Source organism: Branchiostoma floridae, chromosome 1, assembly GCF_000003815.2.
Source record: "Branchiostoma floridae strain S238N-H82 chromosome 1, Bfl_VNyyK, whole genome shotgun sequence".
Classification (NCBI taxonomy): domain Eukaryota; kingdom Metazoa; phylum Chordata; class Leptocardii; order Amphioxiformes; family Branchiostomatidae; genus Branchiostoma; species Branchiostoma floridae.
Genome location: NC_049979.1, coordinates 4028509 through 4046764, shown reverse-complemented (window position 1 = coordinate 4046764; position 18256 = coordinate 4028509). Strand labels below are relative to the sequence as shown.

Here is an 18256-nt window from a genome sequence, read left to right as displayed (position 1 = left end):
AACCCTGTTTTCAAATGACTGTTTTGTTTATTTGTTTGTTTGTTTGTTTGTTTATAGGAGGAGATGATGAGCACCCTGAACAAGATGAAGGACAAGCTGGCATCAGTGCAGGAGGAGCTCGCCCAGGAGAGGGCAAAGGTCACTGAGCTCTCAGGGAAACTCAATGAGCTGCGGGCAACAGTCAGTGCTTCCGTTTCAGCCTTGCATGCCCTTTAACCTTTAAACCCTGCCCTTGGGCTGGCGCCATGGCAATGACATTGAGCTGGGTCTTGAATTTATCTATTAAAAACTTATTTTGGGAGGGTTGGGCAAAAGGGAATACCATTTTGTCGAGGCCTTCTTGCCAAATGACACAATCAGAAGAAATGATTTGGAAACATAAGGAAACATGGAGCTGACATTACATACATGCAAATCTACCTGCACACCTCATGAAATGGGAATTAATGATTGTTAAGGAAGTAACAGCTAAAGAGCTTGATGTGTTATTGGTGACAGGGAGCGAATCAGAGTACAGGGAATGAAAGATACTTCAGGCAGGTAGGCTGGCTCAAAAGTCTGTCGGAGTTAAGAAAACTTTTTGTGGCATGAGACGCAGTAGGTCCACACGTTGTTAGTATTTCTGACCAGATTCCAGGAACATTTGACTAAAACAGAGATTTCAGCTTGGAACAATGTGAAGTAGTTTTTTGAGGGGAATTTGTTGATCCAAAGTTGACAGAACAATACAGTATGGAAACCTGAAAAAATGAACACACTCTCTATAGAGACCAGAGCTGTGTGTAGTGACTGATACTGTCTACATGTCCTGACTGGTACATTGCGCAGACATGCTACAGTTTTTACACACAGTTCTGGGATTTGTAGACATAATGACAGATGTCCTATAATATTTATAGCTACCAAGTTTCTTTCATTCTCCCCTCTTTTTGTGGAGAGAACGAAAGGGACCAATAATAGGTTTGGGTACCTGGGGTAACTGATAGAACATTCCTTTTAGAGTTCCCTTGAAGAAGAAGAAGAACCCAGCTCAATATCGCCCCCATGGCCTAGCCTCGGTACCCCCCTCCTGCATGAGTGCCGACATCTGGCTTGCTTGGTTTGTGCACACCCTCACACACACACAACCTCCCCAAAAAACTTGTGCCCCCCTCCCTCCCCTCTAGTAGTGCCAACCTCCCATCAGGTTTTCGGGCTGCCCTACCTCGCAGCTGTGCTTTGCTTGCTGGTGTTTCTGCCCGAGACCTGGTGGGAGGTTGCCGGAGCGTCTTCACTGTGTGGCATGCAGCACTGTAGGTGCACTGTAGAACACTTAACACCACTAACAACTATAGAGTTTGGCCTCACATGGCGGCCTTTAACCCCAGTCACACATAGCCGATCATGGCCCTCAGACCGTGATTGGAAGTTTGGTTGTCTGCGGTTTGAGTTGGTCGGATAGGTTGCCTACAAGACTTCAAGTTGTCTACGTCTGGCAAATGAAAATTTAAAGAGATTAAAGTTGGAAAAGTCTTATTCTGTTCAAATGGGATAAGAGAAGTGAATTGTAGCTAGAATAGCTGGATTCCTGGCTACTTCCAACCCTGCACCAACATCCAAGTTGGTTGGGAAAGTCCTGAAAATGTGACGGGGGCTTTAGCAGTCGATCTCTAATGCACCTGTGTTGCTGTGTAAGTATTGGCTGTGTAGTGCTGATTTGAAGTGTAAGCTGTACAATGTAGTGGCCTGTAGTTTTAGCCTTGCTGCAACATATCAAGTTTGGCGGCTTGTTCTGTCCTGTCAGTGCGGCTCTAATTCTACCCGCAGTTCGGGTGGGGTATTAAACATGGAACAACTACAATTAGCCATATTGAGCCATATTGAGCCTTTATGTTGTCAAAAGTCACCAATCGCAAGTTGCAAAAGTGAAAATCATCCTTTCCTCCAAATTGAACACCCAAAATATGCTGAAGTTAACCAGACCGTAGAATATTGTGTTAGTAAGATATGTTTGTTTGGATTTCAAAAGTCTTAGGGATGAATGTGATACCATAGAGAGGCTGCAAGAGGAGACACCAGAACAATGAGGAACGGTTTCTTACTCCTTGCTTTTTCTTTTGTCATTAGGCAGAGAAGGAGAGGGGTGAGAAGGAACGCCTGATCGGCCTTGTACATGGCGGAAGTGTACCAGACGATACCAAAGCTACAGTGGGGGTAGCACCCCCACCCCCTCCGCCACCCATGGGGGGTCCGCCACCCCCTCCTCCCCCACCAGGGGGGATCGGACCACCCCCTCCCCCACCCCCTCCTGGCATGGGACCCCCTCCACCTCCAGGTGAGCTAACAGAGTCTTCAAAATTTCTGAAATACTCAAAATAAAATTTTTCCATCGTTTGTAATGTTTATTGATACAAAACATGTCCCTTTGGCGCAATCAGTTGCAAAGTTTTGTCTCATGGATCGAATTCCATGGGTTAGTGGGCAGGGGTTTGATCCCAGGGTCCGCCCGAGCTCGGACATATTGTAAGGGATTGCATTTGCCATTTCGGATAATGACATACAGCCTGAGCCTTCGGCCCCGTGTATGAGGAAGCTTCAGGTGTTAAGCATCAAACCCTCAGCACGTAAAATGGTAAAAGACCCCAACACACTTATTGAGAAGAGTATATAGGATGACCTAGTGACCTGGGCTAAAAACATGAGCTATTGTAATTATATTAACTACATTGCGATGTCTTGGAATACTATACTAGAATATTTCATGATGCTTCCCCTCAGTTACTCCCTACATGTACATGTAGATGCCAACCAGCTTCTCTACAGTATGTTTGCTAGCAACGCAGATCAGCTTTCATTCTAATATTTGAAACTTGCCCATCGTCCGCAGGTGCCCCACCCCCACCAGGTGCTCCCCCACTCCCAGGGGCAGCCGTGCCTCGACGCAAGCCTGCGCCCAAACCTTCACAAGCCCTCAAATCCTTCAACTGGGTCAAGCTGCCAGAAGTGAGTAATTCTTTAACCTTATAGTTGTACTTACTTACGTACATTGTATCAATTAAGTGTACAGGTGCTGAATGTCATACTGGTGCCCTTTAAGATGAATTAGGGTTCTATGTAATGCTAATAGCTGCCTCAGCCTCCTCTATTTTTGCTTCTTTGATGTCACGTGAAAGATGTTATATATACTATAAAAATGTCTAGCACAATTTCTACTACTGTAAATGCAGAAACATTCGCGGTGGTTTGATGTTCGCGGTTTTTGTGCTGGCCACTTTACCGCGAACTTAAAACCACTGTGAACATTTTTCCATGGCAGTAAGAGACTACAGTGCATGGTGCTACCCCAAACTTAAAACCACCGCGAAAAGTCATTTTTCCCGCTACTGCAAAATTAAATCCCCGCGAACTTAAATGTATTACAGTACTTGTTTGTGCAGAAATCTACACTTTTTTAATGTACTATCCATTCTGCACTGATGCTGATGATTCTTCCCTGTGTGAAATGTGTTGTTTGTCCTGTTTTCAGATGAAAGTGGTGGGAACAGTTTGGACAGAGCTGGATGACTCTCAGGTCCGTATTTCTACCCACACGTGTATATAAAGTCAATAACATTATTTATCAATCTGGGTAGTATCTTCACCTTAAATGTGCTGATTTTTTTAATGGAGCCCAACAAGTTTCCCATATATACAATGTACTTCTAATAAATATTCAAAGTTGACGCATAAACTATCGAGGGACCTTTCCTTTTCTGTCTCCTGCGTAAAATGTTCCTGTTTTAGACATTTGTATTGTGACTTAAAGAAGGTACGTTTTTTGTTTTTCACAGGTTCACAAAGTGATGGACTTGCAAGAGTTTGACAAGACCTTCTCTGCCTACCAGAAGCCACAGGTACTGCAGGCAAACATCTGCTCCAATGTAAAAAAAAATGTGTTGGTCTCATGTTAAGGTCAAGATCAAATGAAATAGGACGTATTTTTCTACATTGAAATCTTACAAAAGTCTACCTTCTTTAAGGTCCTCTTTTAAGTTCCTTTTAGCCTTCTCATAGCTTCTGCTTTGTAAGCTTAAACGTTCTAAGATGAATTTTCCCTTTTGCTGTCATGTCTTTGATTTGACTTTGCTTCCTTAAAGAAGCTTAGAGCCTCATGGCTGCTAATGTCATCTACTATTTGTAAATTCTCCTTATGAAGAAAGTCCTGTTCTTGCTTACATGTGTCAGTGTGTGAAGTACAGATGATTGGTACATTGTACCTTCAAAATCAAAAAGTCAACAAATTTTCTTTGGCAGAATCTCTAGAAGCCCAATACTAAAGTCTGTTAGTTGGACGCTGTCCGAAAGAACATATTTTCATCTACATTGATGTTATAATGGTGCCTTAAAGTCATCATATACTGTAGACTGAGACATTTCACCTGCTCAAGCTGACTTCAATGACAAGCTGTCTAGTGTGTACATGTAATAATGGACTTCGGTGACTTTCATAACCCTGAAACACAAAATTGAGGACTTTTTGGGAACTTGGTGGAGGTGTATAAAAGTAAGCCATACGTCCTTCTCGGCGGTTGGTTCTGTCATCCTTTGGCTGAAAATTGAATGACAACAACATTGTAGGACAAGTATTTCCCACACAGCACATGTCCATATGTCTCTACCCGCCTTTGTGTACTTGTGCATTTGTACTGTGTGTGCCAATCTCACTGGGCGCTCCGCTGCCTGTCGAGTCATTCATGTGCTAGACTTTTCTTTCCTCACCTCTCACGCTTGCCCAGGGCCTGTCATGGGACCAGGTAGGACTAGTCTTCCTCTGTAGATGCTTCTAAAGCTTGTCCTGTGTGATTCGGTGATGACAGCATGTCTGTATTATTCTGTACAGCAGAGAGGCGGTGTGGCGGAGGACATTCGGAGACATGGAATGGTATAATCCAGAACCAGACGATACAGAATATTAATAGTCAAACTTCACTTCCTCACCACTCATATAGGATATAATACAGAACCAGACAATACAGAATAATAGTCACCTCCTCACCACTCATATAGCATATAATACAGAACCAGACATATCGGAACAGTAACTTCACTTCTTCACACCAAACTCGTAGACAAAGAGTCACACCATCTACGTCCCTTTCACACAATTTTGAAGGGTGGTCACTTTGAACTTTGAAAGTCAATTTCCTTGTTACAGGCCTTTTATTTGAACTTGCTACTGTATACACAGCAGAGCATGCATGCTTCTTGATTTCTTTCACAATTTTGTTATCGAGATTGTTGCCTTCAAATTCCGTATTGCCGCTGCCTTTCTAAGTCTGAAGTGACCAGTCCTCGTGCTGTAAGCACAAGGGCGTTTCTACTCACTCACAGTCATACACCACGTAGCATTGCAGTACTGATGTACAAATAATGTCCTTTAACAAGCAGTGGGCAAATTTTGAACCACACAGAACCCAAAAGTTGCTAACGGTTAACAAAAAGTTGCTAAAGGTTAACAAATAACAGTACTTAATTGTAACAATTAACCAAAATGCATACTCTAGAACTGGGTTAGTAATTGTAATTTTATTTGGAAGTTGAACTATAATTTGCTTAGACGTCTAGTAACATACACTTCTGCCAGGTCACATATATTTGCCACCATGAAAAATTGTGTAAGAGATATCCAATGCAACATCCCCCAGTATGATGACTACTCTTGCATATCTTAACTGTGCATATCTGGGAAGTGCTGCGAGATCTCTAAATACACACAATTTTGTGATTATGATACAGTGGAAACATTTTGATGGACGTTACATTTAGGTTCACAACAATTCCCGCATTTCACATGCAGCAAATTTTTAAATTCATGTATCAGAAACAGACTACACTGTAAATCTATATAACTATCGTAAACAGAAGATGAAAGAATGTGCCTGTAGATGTCTTACCAGCGTGTGTCGTGTCTTACAGAAAGAGGAGGATGTGGAAGACCTGACAATCAAGACGCGGGTGAAGGAGCTGTCGGTGATCGAGGGTCGGCGCGCCCAGAACTGCACCATCCTGCTCTCCAAGCTCAAGATGTCCAACGAGGAGATCGCCAAGGCTGTGCTGTCGGTGGACAAGGCTGATGAGCTGCCCAAGGACATGGTCGAGCAGGTTAGTCTGTCTGTGTGTGTGTTTCTGTCTGTCTGCGTGTGTCTGTCTGTCTGTCTGTGGACAAGGTTCATGTGCTGCCCAAGGACATGGTCGAGCAGGTTAGCCTGTCTGTGTGTATGTGTTTCTGTCTGTCTGCGTGTGTCTGTCTGTCTGTCTGTCTGTCTGTCTGTGGACAAGGTTCATGTGCTGTCCAGGACATGGTTGAGCAGGTTAGTCTATGTGTTTCTGTCTGTGTGTGTGAGTTTCTGTCTGTCTGTCTGTCTGTCTGTCTGTCTGTGGACAAGGCTGACAAGCTGCCCAAGGACATGGTCGAGTGTGTGTGTGTGTGTGTGTGTGTGTGTGTGTGTGTGTGTGTGTGTGTGTGTCTGTGTGTGTGTTTCTGTCTGTGTGTGTTTGTGTTTCTGTCTGTCAGTGGACAAGGCTGATGAGCTACTACAGATTTTTGCCTATATGCATTTTTTTCTCCTGACAGCTTCTAAAGTTCATCCCCATTGCTGACCTGTTTGTTTGTTTTCCCTGACAGCTTCTGAAGTTCGTCCCCACCAAGGAGGAGACAGACCTGTTGGAGGAGCACAAACACGAGATCGACCAGATGGCGCGGGCTGACAGCTTCCTGTACGAGATGAGCAAGTAAGTGCATCCTTGTTTGTTTGTTTGTTTGTTTGTTTGTATGCATACCCAGTAAACTGCCTCATGGGGTAACACACCAGGTTTGCACTAAACAGTAGAAACTGCATGTTTGGATAGATTCATTTGGTCCACTCAAACTGAGACGGACCCATACTCTTTTTGATAAGTGCGGTGGATTCTTTAATCGGCACAAAGTGTGGCTCTCCTCAAACACAGCCCTCCATGTTGCATACTTATGAGTTCCAATTCATCTCCTTTTTCTCATGGTTAAGGTTCCCATGTTTGAGGACAGCCACACATAAAGCCACACATATAAAGCCACCCCCCCCCCCCCACACACACACACACTTATGGAAAGCTTCCTGTACAGATGAGCAACTAAGGACCTGGTCCTCATCAGCATCTCTTAAGGAGGTAGGACAGTCCTGTGGTTAGGGTTGGTGACTTATTACAATTTAACATGTTCTTGGTTTGAATACCTAGCAGGCCCCAATGGTTGGGCCCTTGGTAAAGGCACTAAACACCTATTTCTTCAGCTGACTTGGAAATGAGTACCTTGAGAAGATGAGAGCTTTGGTTAGGGATGTCCTATGAGATGGGACGTAAAGCAGGAGATCCCATGTTTCAGGACAGCCACGCCTAACCCCTTCTTTTCTTATCAAAAACAGTAGGGGCCCATCCCCGGTGTGAGTGGATCAAACCTTACTGTTCAGTCATATTCAACCTGTACCTGTCCAACTGTACAAAACTGGACCAGAACATTGGGAAAATGCAGTTTCACAGTGAATCATTGGAAAAATTGGGAAAACAAAATGCTTGCAAAAACTGGTAAATACTGCAGATTCATTTAAGTTCATATATATTTTCTAGGGTGATGAGAGTGTGCAGTACCTCCTATCTTTCCACTCCCCATTGGTTTGTGCTGGTTTCATTTCTGTCCTGTCTGTTTTCCTGCAGGATTGTACATTATGAACAGAGACTGAAGGCCTTATTCTTCAAGAAGAAATTCCAGGAGAGAGTGGGAGAAGTCAAGCCAAGAATAGAAGGTATGAAAGTGTAGTCGGTAACAAAAACCCAGAATAGAAGTACTCTTGGCTACAGAAGATGTTGAAAGTCTCTTAATTGCAATGATTGTAAACAAGTGTAGAGGTACGTCGATGTAGGTTAGACATCCAGGTAATAAGATACGCCAAAAATAGTTACTCAAGCAACTGGATATGGTTTTGAAACGGTCAGACGTTTCGGAAAGAATCCACTTTCCTTCGTCAGTGACACTGAAGTGATCTGCAAGAAACAGGTCTTTTATACTCTAACTATGAATGAAGACAATTTCAGATGTCCAATAGGAAAGGTTGTAAGACAATTCAGACTGAAGACAATTTGGATTCCAAAGAAAACAAAGCTAAGCCAAAGTCAAGCTGAAGACAATTTGGATTTCAAAGTGTAGAGGTAATTCTGAAGAACATTTCTTTACTTGCAGCATCCTTTCATGGAATAATTGTAGGATCAAAGAAAGTAAAAGATTATTCTGCTTCTTCTGAATTTAACTTCTAGTGTATAAGGAGAGAGAAGTAAAAGATTTCTTTGCTCCTTTCCAGGGTTTCTTCTAGCATCTAAGAAAATTGTAGGCAGTAAAAGATGACCTAAGAAATTATGTTCCTTTGTAGCTTTACACAATGTACTCGTTGTGTCTTAAAGAGGTGAAAAGTAAAATTACTTCCTTTCAACTTTACTTGTAGCATCCAGGAAACTTGTAAGCAGTAAAAGATGACCTAAGAAATTTTGCTCCTTCGCAGCTTTACTTGTAGCGTCTAAGGAAGTTGTGAGAAGTAAAATATTCCTCTGTTCCTTCGCAGCTTTACTTGTAGCATCTAAGGAAGTTGTCAGAAGTAAGCGCCTGAAGCGGGTTCTGGAGGTGGTGCTAGCGTTCGGGAACTACATGAACCGGGGCCAGAGGGGAAACGCCTCAGGCTTCAGACTCTCCAGCCTCAACAAGATCGTGGACACCAAGTCCAGCATCGACAGGTTGGTGCAAATTCATGTACTTACTTCTGAGTTGGAGTGTACAGAAAGAAACCTTAGGATTGCATGCAGTAACCCTGAGAAACAACACACCTTGCCTGTGTATATCATTAGTCAGGCTCGGAAAGGTACAAATTGTACTTTCTACCGGTAAGTTTGAATTTGCAGAAAAGATTGAAGGTAGAGAATCAACACTCCAAGCATTTTTGTGAATGATATAATCAATTGTTTCATTGATACAAAATGTAATGTCATCATTAAATTGTTCCATTGGTATAAGGGTGGTGTAGAGATCAGAGATAGCAATCAACAATTCTACAAGCATAGATTGAGATTGAAGTCTCTGTCAAGAAAGAATCTGATCAACAGGCAATAATCAGCAAGTATTTCAGATTGCAATTTTATCCATTCGTGTGTATTATGTTTATTGAACTAGTTTAAATATAATATCCAACACAAAAGTTGGACTCACCCAAATTTTCGACTGAACAGCAACAGTCTTTGTGTGCATTATGTATTTTATGAAGCAACATGACAAGCTTGCTGGGCAGACAGTTTATAAGACTCTTTCCTCCCTCCCCCAGAAACATCACCCTGCTGCACTACATGCTGGAGGTCATCGAGAGGAAGTTTCCTGACGTCCTCAAACTGGAGAACGACATCAGCAACTGCAAGGAGGCCTGCAAAGTCAGGTAGGTACAACACTGTTGTCAAATTATCAGGGAGCTTGTAGGATCAGGAAGGGAGGGAGGAAGAGGGCGACATGGATTTTTATGTCGATGAGTGATTGAAAGAGCGAGTCAGTGAGTGTAAAAAAAAAGAATAAAGTATATGAAAAGTATCCATGGCAGTTTTAGTAATCAAGACTTAGTGGAACGAACAAGACGGAGTCCAGAAGGTAGTGAATGAGTGAGTCATCAAGGAAGGCATAGTTTTTTTTTAATTCTTAAGTTCCTCCAGTTTTAGCGACTGAGTAATGTAGTGAATGAACAAGAGTCTGTGAGTGAATTAGAGAGAGTATGAGAAATTTCATAGTTGTTGCTTTCTGTGAGAGAGAGAAAGAGAGAGACATTTCAAAGTTCTTCTTTTTCTGTGTCTTTCCCAGTATCCCTGACCTGGAGCAGGACATGTCAGTGTTACGTGCGGGGCTGAAGGAGTTGGAAAAGGTGAGAAACAGCTTAGAACAGATTTTAACAAACCTCACCAGTGAACTTGACTCTACATCTGACTGTATTGTCTTCTGTATGGATTCCTGGGGATGTCCCAGCTCACTTTTTCACAATCATGCATGTTTGGTTTAAAACATGTTACTTTTGGCAATTACATTCCTTTGAAAGTTACCCCCATCTTTGTTTAAGCATCATTTTTGTTTCACTTTATTCTTGAATTTTGGGTTTATTACTTCTTCTGTCATTTGAGGTTTGCTTAGTTTGATTTTTCTTTCCTTTGTAATGACATAGTTTTGACGATAGCTCTGTCTTGTGTAGGTTTGCACAAGAATCACCCATGAAAGCACCAGTTACATGTAACTGCACTGTCATTGGTAAACTTTGTAACACCACCTCCCATTGGCACAGCACAAGTTTTATCACAGTCTTTAACAAAATCAGCCACCAGTTTTCAAACCTGCATGCTTCACCAAAAATTAAACAACAAGACTGTCTCCATTTGTGACCCACCTCAACCATTCACGGGAAGAAGTCATTCATCTGGTTATACTGCCTTTCCACTAGTCGTGAAAAGACCGATGAGCAACCAAGTATTTGACATGTCACTCAACAAAATTTTTTTATGTTTTTTGTATTTTTTTGTCTTTTAACTCATGCTTTTGCATCATGCATCAAATTCCATTTAGAGAATCAAGGGTGACATGAATCCAATTTCGGTCGATGAACGGTCACTCATTGCTCACTGTCTAGTGGAAAAGCAGTCTAACTTAAAGGACCACTTTTGGAAATCAAAGTTCTGATGCAGAAGGCAAAGGATTCAATTCTGAGACGCAAAAGCTCCCTCAGCAAGACAGAGCCATCCCCTAACAGCTAAAGGTTTCAGTTCTGCTGTTCCACGTTTGTGTCGGTGTTTGTTTCACAGGAGATCGGGGTGCAGCGGCGCAGGGTCAGCAGGAGGGACAAACTCGTACGAGGTTCCGCCTCTCGAATAACCGCCCGCCCCGCCACTAACATAACAAACGTGTCTATTTTCAGTACAACTTGGCTGCGTACTGTTGTTGTCTGCCGTGCGTGTGTGTACTACCACTGGTCACTTCCAACTGGAAAGATACTCCAAATTGAGGAATTCAAACAAGTCAAATATCTCTGTAGTCCCTTCTAACATAGTTCCTCCAGGTCACATTTATCTGTAGTCCCTGAAAAAAAATGTACATAAAGACATCTCCAAAATGGCAATATAACATCCCCCATTGCTGTATATCTAAACTGGGATGTTGCACTAGAGATCACTCATCAAACGCACTGTTTTTTAAGTGGCAGATAGATGTAACCCCGCAGATAGATGTTAAAGGAGGCTGTATTCTATAATAATGGCATAATTGAAGATGCCCTGAAATGAAATGATTTAAAGCATATTTACCAATTTCACTATATGATATATGTTCAGGAACAGGTTGAAATGTAGAACTCCCATGGCGCACTTGTAATAGAGTAACCTCATTCCCTGCCCACCTCGGTCAAACCATTCAATTGCAAAATAGAAATATAGGGATGCCAATACTAAGAACCAAGGTACAGCCACTCTCTTTTGGTTTTCCTCTGCTGTTTGTGATGGATATGTATCTACATGTAGCTAGATTTGTCTGTTTTGGAAAGTATCTTCCCAGTTTGACAGTGACCAGTGTTCTCCTGTACTAGACATGGGCGACCCCCAGTGATGCCTGTGCATGGCATGGCTTGGCTAAACATTCCTCCATGTAGAGTTGTCCCCTAGAGAAGTGCTGCAGTCTGTCCCCTGCATGACGCAGCCAGGCCTGCAGCATGACGCAGCCCTGCTGCAGACTCTGCAGTATAGTTCTGTAGTCCCTGTAGCTGGGCAGGTTTTCCTGCAGTGTTGAACTTTATGTGTGTATTTTTTACGACTGTTTTATGTACACTGTCAGTATTGTCTGATGCCTGAATGTAGAAAGATTATTAGAAATAGTCACAATGCTGATGCAGTGTCCATAAAGGACAAAATAGGGGATGTGGCAAGTACATGTACATGTGTGTTTATTTTTGACAAAGTGTGATACAAATGTGTCAGTTCTCATGGACGTCATTTGCAAAAGAAAAAAAATTATTAGAAAATTACCTTAGCAACTAGATTAGGGCTGGGTATCGGTACAGCGTACCGGTACAAAACCGGTTTTTCTTATTGGACCGGTCCAGAAAAACCGGACCTGAAAAAATTAGGTGGACCGGATGTTGGACCGGTTAGAAAATTAACATATTATTTGATCAGGCATTCACACGTTTTTGGCACTTGCAGGTGGAAGAAAATAACAAGAGTGAAGTAGAGTAGAGTTTATAGTCATTTCTACCAAGTTTTACAGTCAATCGTACAGGTGCAGTTAGTGTTGTAGGATTTTAAAACGCCAGTGTAAGTCTAATACTCCACCAAACAGATTTCTTTGTAGTGAAATGGACCATTGGTATGAGTCATACTGAATCAGGTCCAGGTTCAGGTCCGGACCTGGACCTGATCCTTTGGACCTGAACCGGACCTGGACCTGAATTTTCTGTACCGGTACCCAGCCCTAAACTAGATAGATTTGATACAGTCAGACATTTCACATATCATACGATATCTTTGGTCAGTGACAGTGCTCAGTCATCAAGTAAGGGTAGAGTATGAGATGATGTGGAATGTCTGACTGTTAAAAGAATCTGTCCATCTGCTTAGGTAACTTCTGCGTTGTGTACCTTATCACCTGGATGTCTAACCTTCAATGACATAAATTATGCTGTGCTTGAAAGTGTTAGAAAAGAATTTTGTCTTCCAAGAATGACAAAATGTACCAGGTTTGTAAATTCGGTATTGCCTGAATGACTTGTCCTGTAAATAAGGTTATCCCAGCAGTTGTGTCCCTTCTGACGCCATGTCTGTGACCTCTGACCCCCAGGAGCTGGAGTTCCACAGGAACCGCGTGACGGACCGCGGAGACAAGTTCGTCTCCGTCATGGGCGACTTCATCACCGTGGCAACCTTCACCTTCAACGAGCTGGAGGACACGTACAAGGAGGCCAAGGCCAAGGTTAGATAACGATGCCTTGTGTGTGGTTATAGTCGACTAGAACAGAAAATAAGTTTTTCAACTTGATTAGGTTCTAATGTAGTAGTGTTCCTATGTCCCATTCAGTGTCTAGCTCGTTGATGTTGTCTAAAGAAACAGTAAAGGATATATGCGGTGGGAATGTTCGTAACCCTGCCTGTCCTATTGGCTCAGCCATCCCACACTTTCATTGAGCAGTTGAGCTTGTCTCAATGATGTTGCAGTCATTTGATGTAACCCGTTACCTTGAAGTGGGCGCATTTATTGTTACCAGTGGTTGAGGAAGAATCAGCTTTATATTGTTATTGTTATTGGGTGGGCCGACTACTCACTCTTTGCAGCCAGGGGCTGAATTGCGAGGAGCTTACAATAGGCGGGGTTAAATCGCAAGGGTCTGGAGCGAGCTGCCATTCGGCGCCACTCAGGTGACCTGAGTAATTGCCCCATGTGCGGCCAAGGTACTGTAGGTTTTGAACCACTCACACCGCACCATCGCACATGTGGCGGGTTCTTTAACATGCCCGGGGTGTGGCTCTCCCCAGACACGGGACCTCCATTTAACGTCCTATCCGAGGGACAACTCATTTTCACTTGAGTAAAGTGAGGAAAGTTCGTGTAAATTGCCTTTCCCAGGGGCACAAGATCGGCAGGCGGATTCGATCCCGCAACCTCTCGGTCACGAGGCGAACGCAATACCACTGTGCTACGCGGTCCCACTAGATAGTCTAATGACCAGTTTTTCCCCCTGCAGTATGACCGCGCCGTGAAGCACTTCGGCGAGGAGCAGGGCAAGATGCAGCCTGACGAGTTCTTCCGCATCTTCAACTCCTTCCTGACGTCTTACGGGGAGGCTCGGGAGGACAACGAGAACCTGCGGAGGAAACGGCTGGAGGAGGAGAGGAGAGCCAAGAGGGAACAGGAGGTGGGCTGTAGATTCTGTAGTAACAGTCAGTACAGTAGAAGCCAGTTAATTGCACAACGGATTAACACACACTTTTGTTAACTGCACAGAATCCTAAAATAGGGTTAGCCCTTTGTAATAGCCATAGGCTAGTTGGGCAGCCCTGGCTGTGTGTTCTGAACAGCCAAACCAATAAAAAATAAATAAGAAAATAAAAAATCCCAAACCAGTGCGGTCCAGGTAGATAGCTTCGCATAACTGCACCATCCGGATGATTGCACAAAATTCACTAGCACATAGGCCGTGCAATTAAGTGGCCTCTACTGTAATGCTCAAACGGTTCTGTGATGTATGTCAACTGTTATCAAGGAGCTTTTTCAAATCTTCTTACTGTTATGCGATGTAAATGGCTGGAGGAGGAGAGGAGGGCCAAGAGGGAGCAGGAGGTGGGCTGTAGATTCTATAGTAACTTGTATCAGCATCTTTGCTTAAAGATTACAGCTTGCCATTCCATTATTGTCCGGAAGCATCATTCTTAAGGCTGCAGAAACTGTCAAAAGTCATCTCTTGCTACCAGTCAAAACTCTAGTACTGTGAAAGATACCAAACAGTGTTGGATACAAGTTAAACATGGTCTTGTGATGATGTGTATGTGATACTGTATGGGCCTGTCCCTGGTGCTGAATTCTGTGTGCTGCTATTATAACTGCTGTGCTGTTATGAGATGTAAATGGCTGGAGGAGGAGAGGTGGGCCAAGAGGGAGAAGGCATTGGGCTGGCAACTGAGAACATTTGTTTTGTGTATTCATTTACTGGTTTGGCTGTTCAGCATACACAGTCAGGGCTGCTGAATTATAGTGGCTATTACAAATGGAATTTGACAGGACAGTTAGCAATAACAATATTCTAAGTACATTAAAGAACTTTTATATATACATGGTGTAAGATGTGTACAGGTACAGTACCTGACGTTGCTGTCTTGTGTTGCAGCTCAAGGAGCAGAAGGAGAAGGAGAAGCAGCGGAAGCTGAAAGAGCAGGGCGGGAAGAAGGGGAAAGGAAAGGACGGGAACAAGGACGGGCGTGACACGGGAGAGTTCGACGAACTCATCGTGGCCTTACGCTCCGGGGACGTCTTTGACAAGGAGGTTGCGAAGCTGAAGCGCAACCGGCGCCGTCCGGGCGGAAGCCAGCAGAACGGGAACGGGAAGGATGACTCGAAACGCGACTTCAGCAGGGAGCGCGTGTCCAGCAAACCAGCCATATCCAAATACACTGCAATGTAGGGGTGGGGTCGACGACCCCGCGGTCAGCGACCCCCTCACAAGAGACTGCCTTGCCCCATGAGTCTTTGTCTCCAAGCCTTCTGTCCATCCAGTGAAAATCTTAGAGAAAAAAAAGAGAGAGAATACTCGACAGGGAGACGGGACAATATTGTTGGCAAGCTTGCTGAGGAATGAACTGGTGATTTTTTTCAATGTTGGAAAAAAAGAAATATATTGCAATTTTTGAATTGCACATTTTGTACATGTATATTAAATGTTGGGAAACAAATGTGAAAACTAACTAATGGCTCTACTTCCTACATGTGATGTGTGGGACATGTCTGCAGTATACATTCTACGGTAATTTATTGTGCATTTCACCAATAATGGTAAAATTTGCTTTATTCGGTTTCGATGTTGTCTTTGCTGTTAGTTTTGCTTGTTGTTGTGCTGATATTTTACTTTCTGCAAAGTATAACAGGTGGAAATTTTAGCTTTGTAGTTTGTGTCTCTGTGTGAAAAATGCAGAATGATAGATTTAAATGAAGGACATAGCAGTTCTTTGTGAATAGCCTCAAAATGCAGGATGGTTTATTGAGAGTTTTGCGGCTACAGAAACCAGTGAAAGGCACTTGTTAACCTCAAGCTCGTTGATATTTACTACAAATTTGCTTGAGTTCATGTTATTGCTGTCATCAAGCCACAGTGCTTACATACACGGCAGAAGAATTCAGAATGCGTTTTTGCCTTATGATGGCGAATGATAATTATAATGATAATGTTATGAATTGTTGAAGTCCAAGACTTCCATGTAAGATTGAGTTGCCCGTGTACATAAATAGGAAAAATGGAAACTCTAACGATGTTGTTTTGAATGTTTTCCTTCCCGAACAGCCTTCGATGCTTCAGACCCAGAGATATATTCTCTCTCAGGTGTTACAGCCAGACATTGCTCACATTGTACTAACTGCACGTCATCCTGTGATGAGTAGCATGGGTGTGCACAGTCAAAACTGCCCAAGAGAGCCTCTTTGAAAGACCCTTTAGGTGCAGCCAGCATTTTTTTAGAGGGGGCGTGGTGCTGATGTGTGATTTTCAACATGTAAAATGCCCCTGGTATTTGAGAACCTGGCCCTTGAAAATTGCAAACCAGCGTTCTGGCCCCAGAAAATAGATGCCGGCCACACCCAGAAGGTCTGTGAAGGAGGCTACCAAGAAGACCACAAATGGGACCGATAAAATCTGATCTATGTGGACAAGTGGTCAATATGGGCAGGATTTTTCAATGCTTGTGTCAATGAGAAAAATGATCTAAGGGACCCCCCAAAAAAGTGTCCATATTTGCCATTGGTCCTTACATTTATATGTAGAGGTGGTCACTTGTACAGGTTTAACTGTAGTGTCAGTGCAATGCTCCACCAAACACAGCACAAACTGCAGTTATATCTGCATTAAAACGTTTTCTGCACACTTGAGTTGCACAAAAACATATCTGGATCCATCCCATTGAAACACATTGATATTAGGTCTGAGATACTAGTGAGGGGTTGGCTACAAAATTCCATTTTATGCTGTTATAATTTTCACTTCATGTTGATCACTTGGGGAACAGATTTTTGTGCTGTTTTTATGGTGCCTTCAACCCCCAGATGTAGAAGCAATTCCCATATTGACTTTGCCGTCACACACAATCTGACATAAAAATGTAGTCACATGTTCTCAGGCCTGTGGTAGAGCATTGCTGGATGTGTCCATTGTGTGATCGGTCATCACTGTAAACACTCAGCCATATTGGCTCTCTACACAATCTAAAATCATTGTCCTAACTGCTACAATCATGGTAACTTAACAAATTTTATTTATGATCGCAAACAAAAAATTGTATAGCCTAATTCTACGATTGTACATTGAATTCGAACTGATAGCAAAAATGAATGTGATGAAGACTTTATGTTTGTAGGATTGTCATATAATGTGGAACTATGTAGGAACCCAGCCTAAGGGTTAGAAGCATTCATAGTAAAATGTTTTGGCCTGTGGAGGTTGTTATTTGCATGTGATCATACATGTACCTGGCCTATAGAGGTTCTCAGTCGCATGTAGTCCTACATGTACTCGGCCTGTAGAGGTTCTGTCACATGTAGCTGCCCTGTATAGGTTGCCAGTTGCATGTAGCTCTACATGTACTCGGCCTGTATGTCTGTTGCATGTAGCTGGCCTGTAGAGGTTGCCAGTTGCATTTAGCTGGCCTGTAGAAGTTGCCAGTTGCATGTGCAGCTCTACATGTAACCGGCCTGTAGAGGTTCTCAGTTGCATGTACTGTAGCCCTACATGTACCTGGCCTATATGTCTGTCGCATGTAGCTGACCTGTATAGGTTGCCAGTTGCATGTAGCCATACATGTACCTGGCATGTCGAGTTTATCAGTTGCATGTAGCTGGCCTGTATAGGTTTTCAGGCGCATGTAGCCCTACATGTACTCTGCCTGTATGTATGTCGCATGTAGCTGGCCTGTATAGGTTGCCAGTCCATGTAGCTGACCTGTATAGGTTGCCAGTTACATGTATCCGGCCTGTAGAAGCTCTCAGTCGCATGTAGCCGGCCTGTATGTCTGTCACATGCAGCTGGCCTGTATAGGTTGCCAGTTGCATGTAGCTCTACATGTTTTGGCCTGTAGAGGTTCTCAGTTGCATGTAGCTGGCCTGTATACAAATGTAGGTTGCCAGTTGCATGTAGCTCTACATGTGCCTGGCCTGCTATATGCCAGTAGTCAGGGTGCGACACATGCACGTCTACACAAGCTACCACATCCTGAAATGTGGTGCAACCAATTAAAAGACTTGGTTTGTGCACATCTATTGTCTTCTTTTCGTAACGTTAACTCTTTACCTGCAGTTGCCTCACACCTCCAGGCTTAGGAATGCTCTACTAAACAACAGTGAACATCTGTTGTGAATTTGTTGCTGAATGTACAGTGAAGTTTTAGATGTCAGAACTTTCAGACTGAGTGTCCATTTCCATGTTATAAGAGACCATAGACTACATTTACATATGTT

At 43.1% G+C, this 18256-nt stretch overlaps 1 protein-coding gene across 15 annotated transcripts in view; it reads left to right on the top strand.

Moving 5' to 3' along the window:
* LOC118421655 (disheveled-associated activator of morphogenesis 2-like) overlaps positions 1-17014 on the top strand; it is a 76880-nt gene extending 59866 nt beyond the window's left edge. For 9 of the 15 annotated variants that reach the window (XM_035829201.1, XM_035829165.1, XM_035829111.1 and 6 more), the window contains 16 exons: positions 58-180; positions 2107-2314; positions 2867-2982; positions 3506-3550; positions 3810-3872; positions 4859-4900; positions 5935-6120; positions 6644-6750; positions 7708-7796; positions 8607-8775; positions 9357-9464; positions 9878-9938; positions 10864-10908; positions 12887-13018; positions 13788-13958; positions 14928-17014. In XM_035829201.1, the coding sequence (XP_035685094.1) occupies positions 58-180; positions 2107-2314; positions 2867-2982; positions 3506-3550; positions 3810-3872; positions 4859-4900; positions 5935-6120; positions 6644-6750; positions 7708-7796; positions 8607-8775; positions 9357-9464; positions 9878-9938; positions 10864-10908; positions 12887-13018; positions 13788-13958; positions 14928-15221 (1959 nt within the window). In that variant the 3' untranslated portion in view covers positions 15222-17014. Of the gene's footprint in view, positions 1-57; positions 181-2106; positions 2315-2866; positions 2983-3505; positions 3551-3809; positions 3873-4754; positions 4773-4858; positions 4901-5934; positions 6121-6643; positions 6751-7707; positions 7797-8606; positions 8776-9356; positions 9465-9877; positions 9939-10863; positions 10909-12886; positions 13019-13787; positions 13959-14927 lie in introns of all 15 variants that reach the window. The other 6 variants (XM_035829184.1, XM_035829211.1, XM_035829133.1 and 3 more) reach the window with 5 other exon arrangements.
* Positions 17015-18256: the final 1242 nt, after the last annotated feature.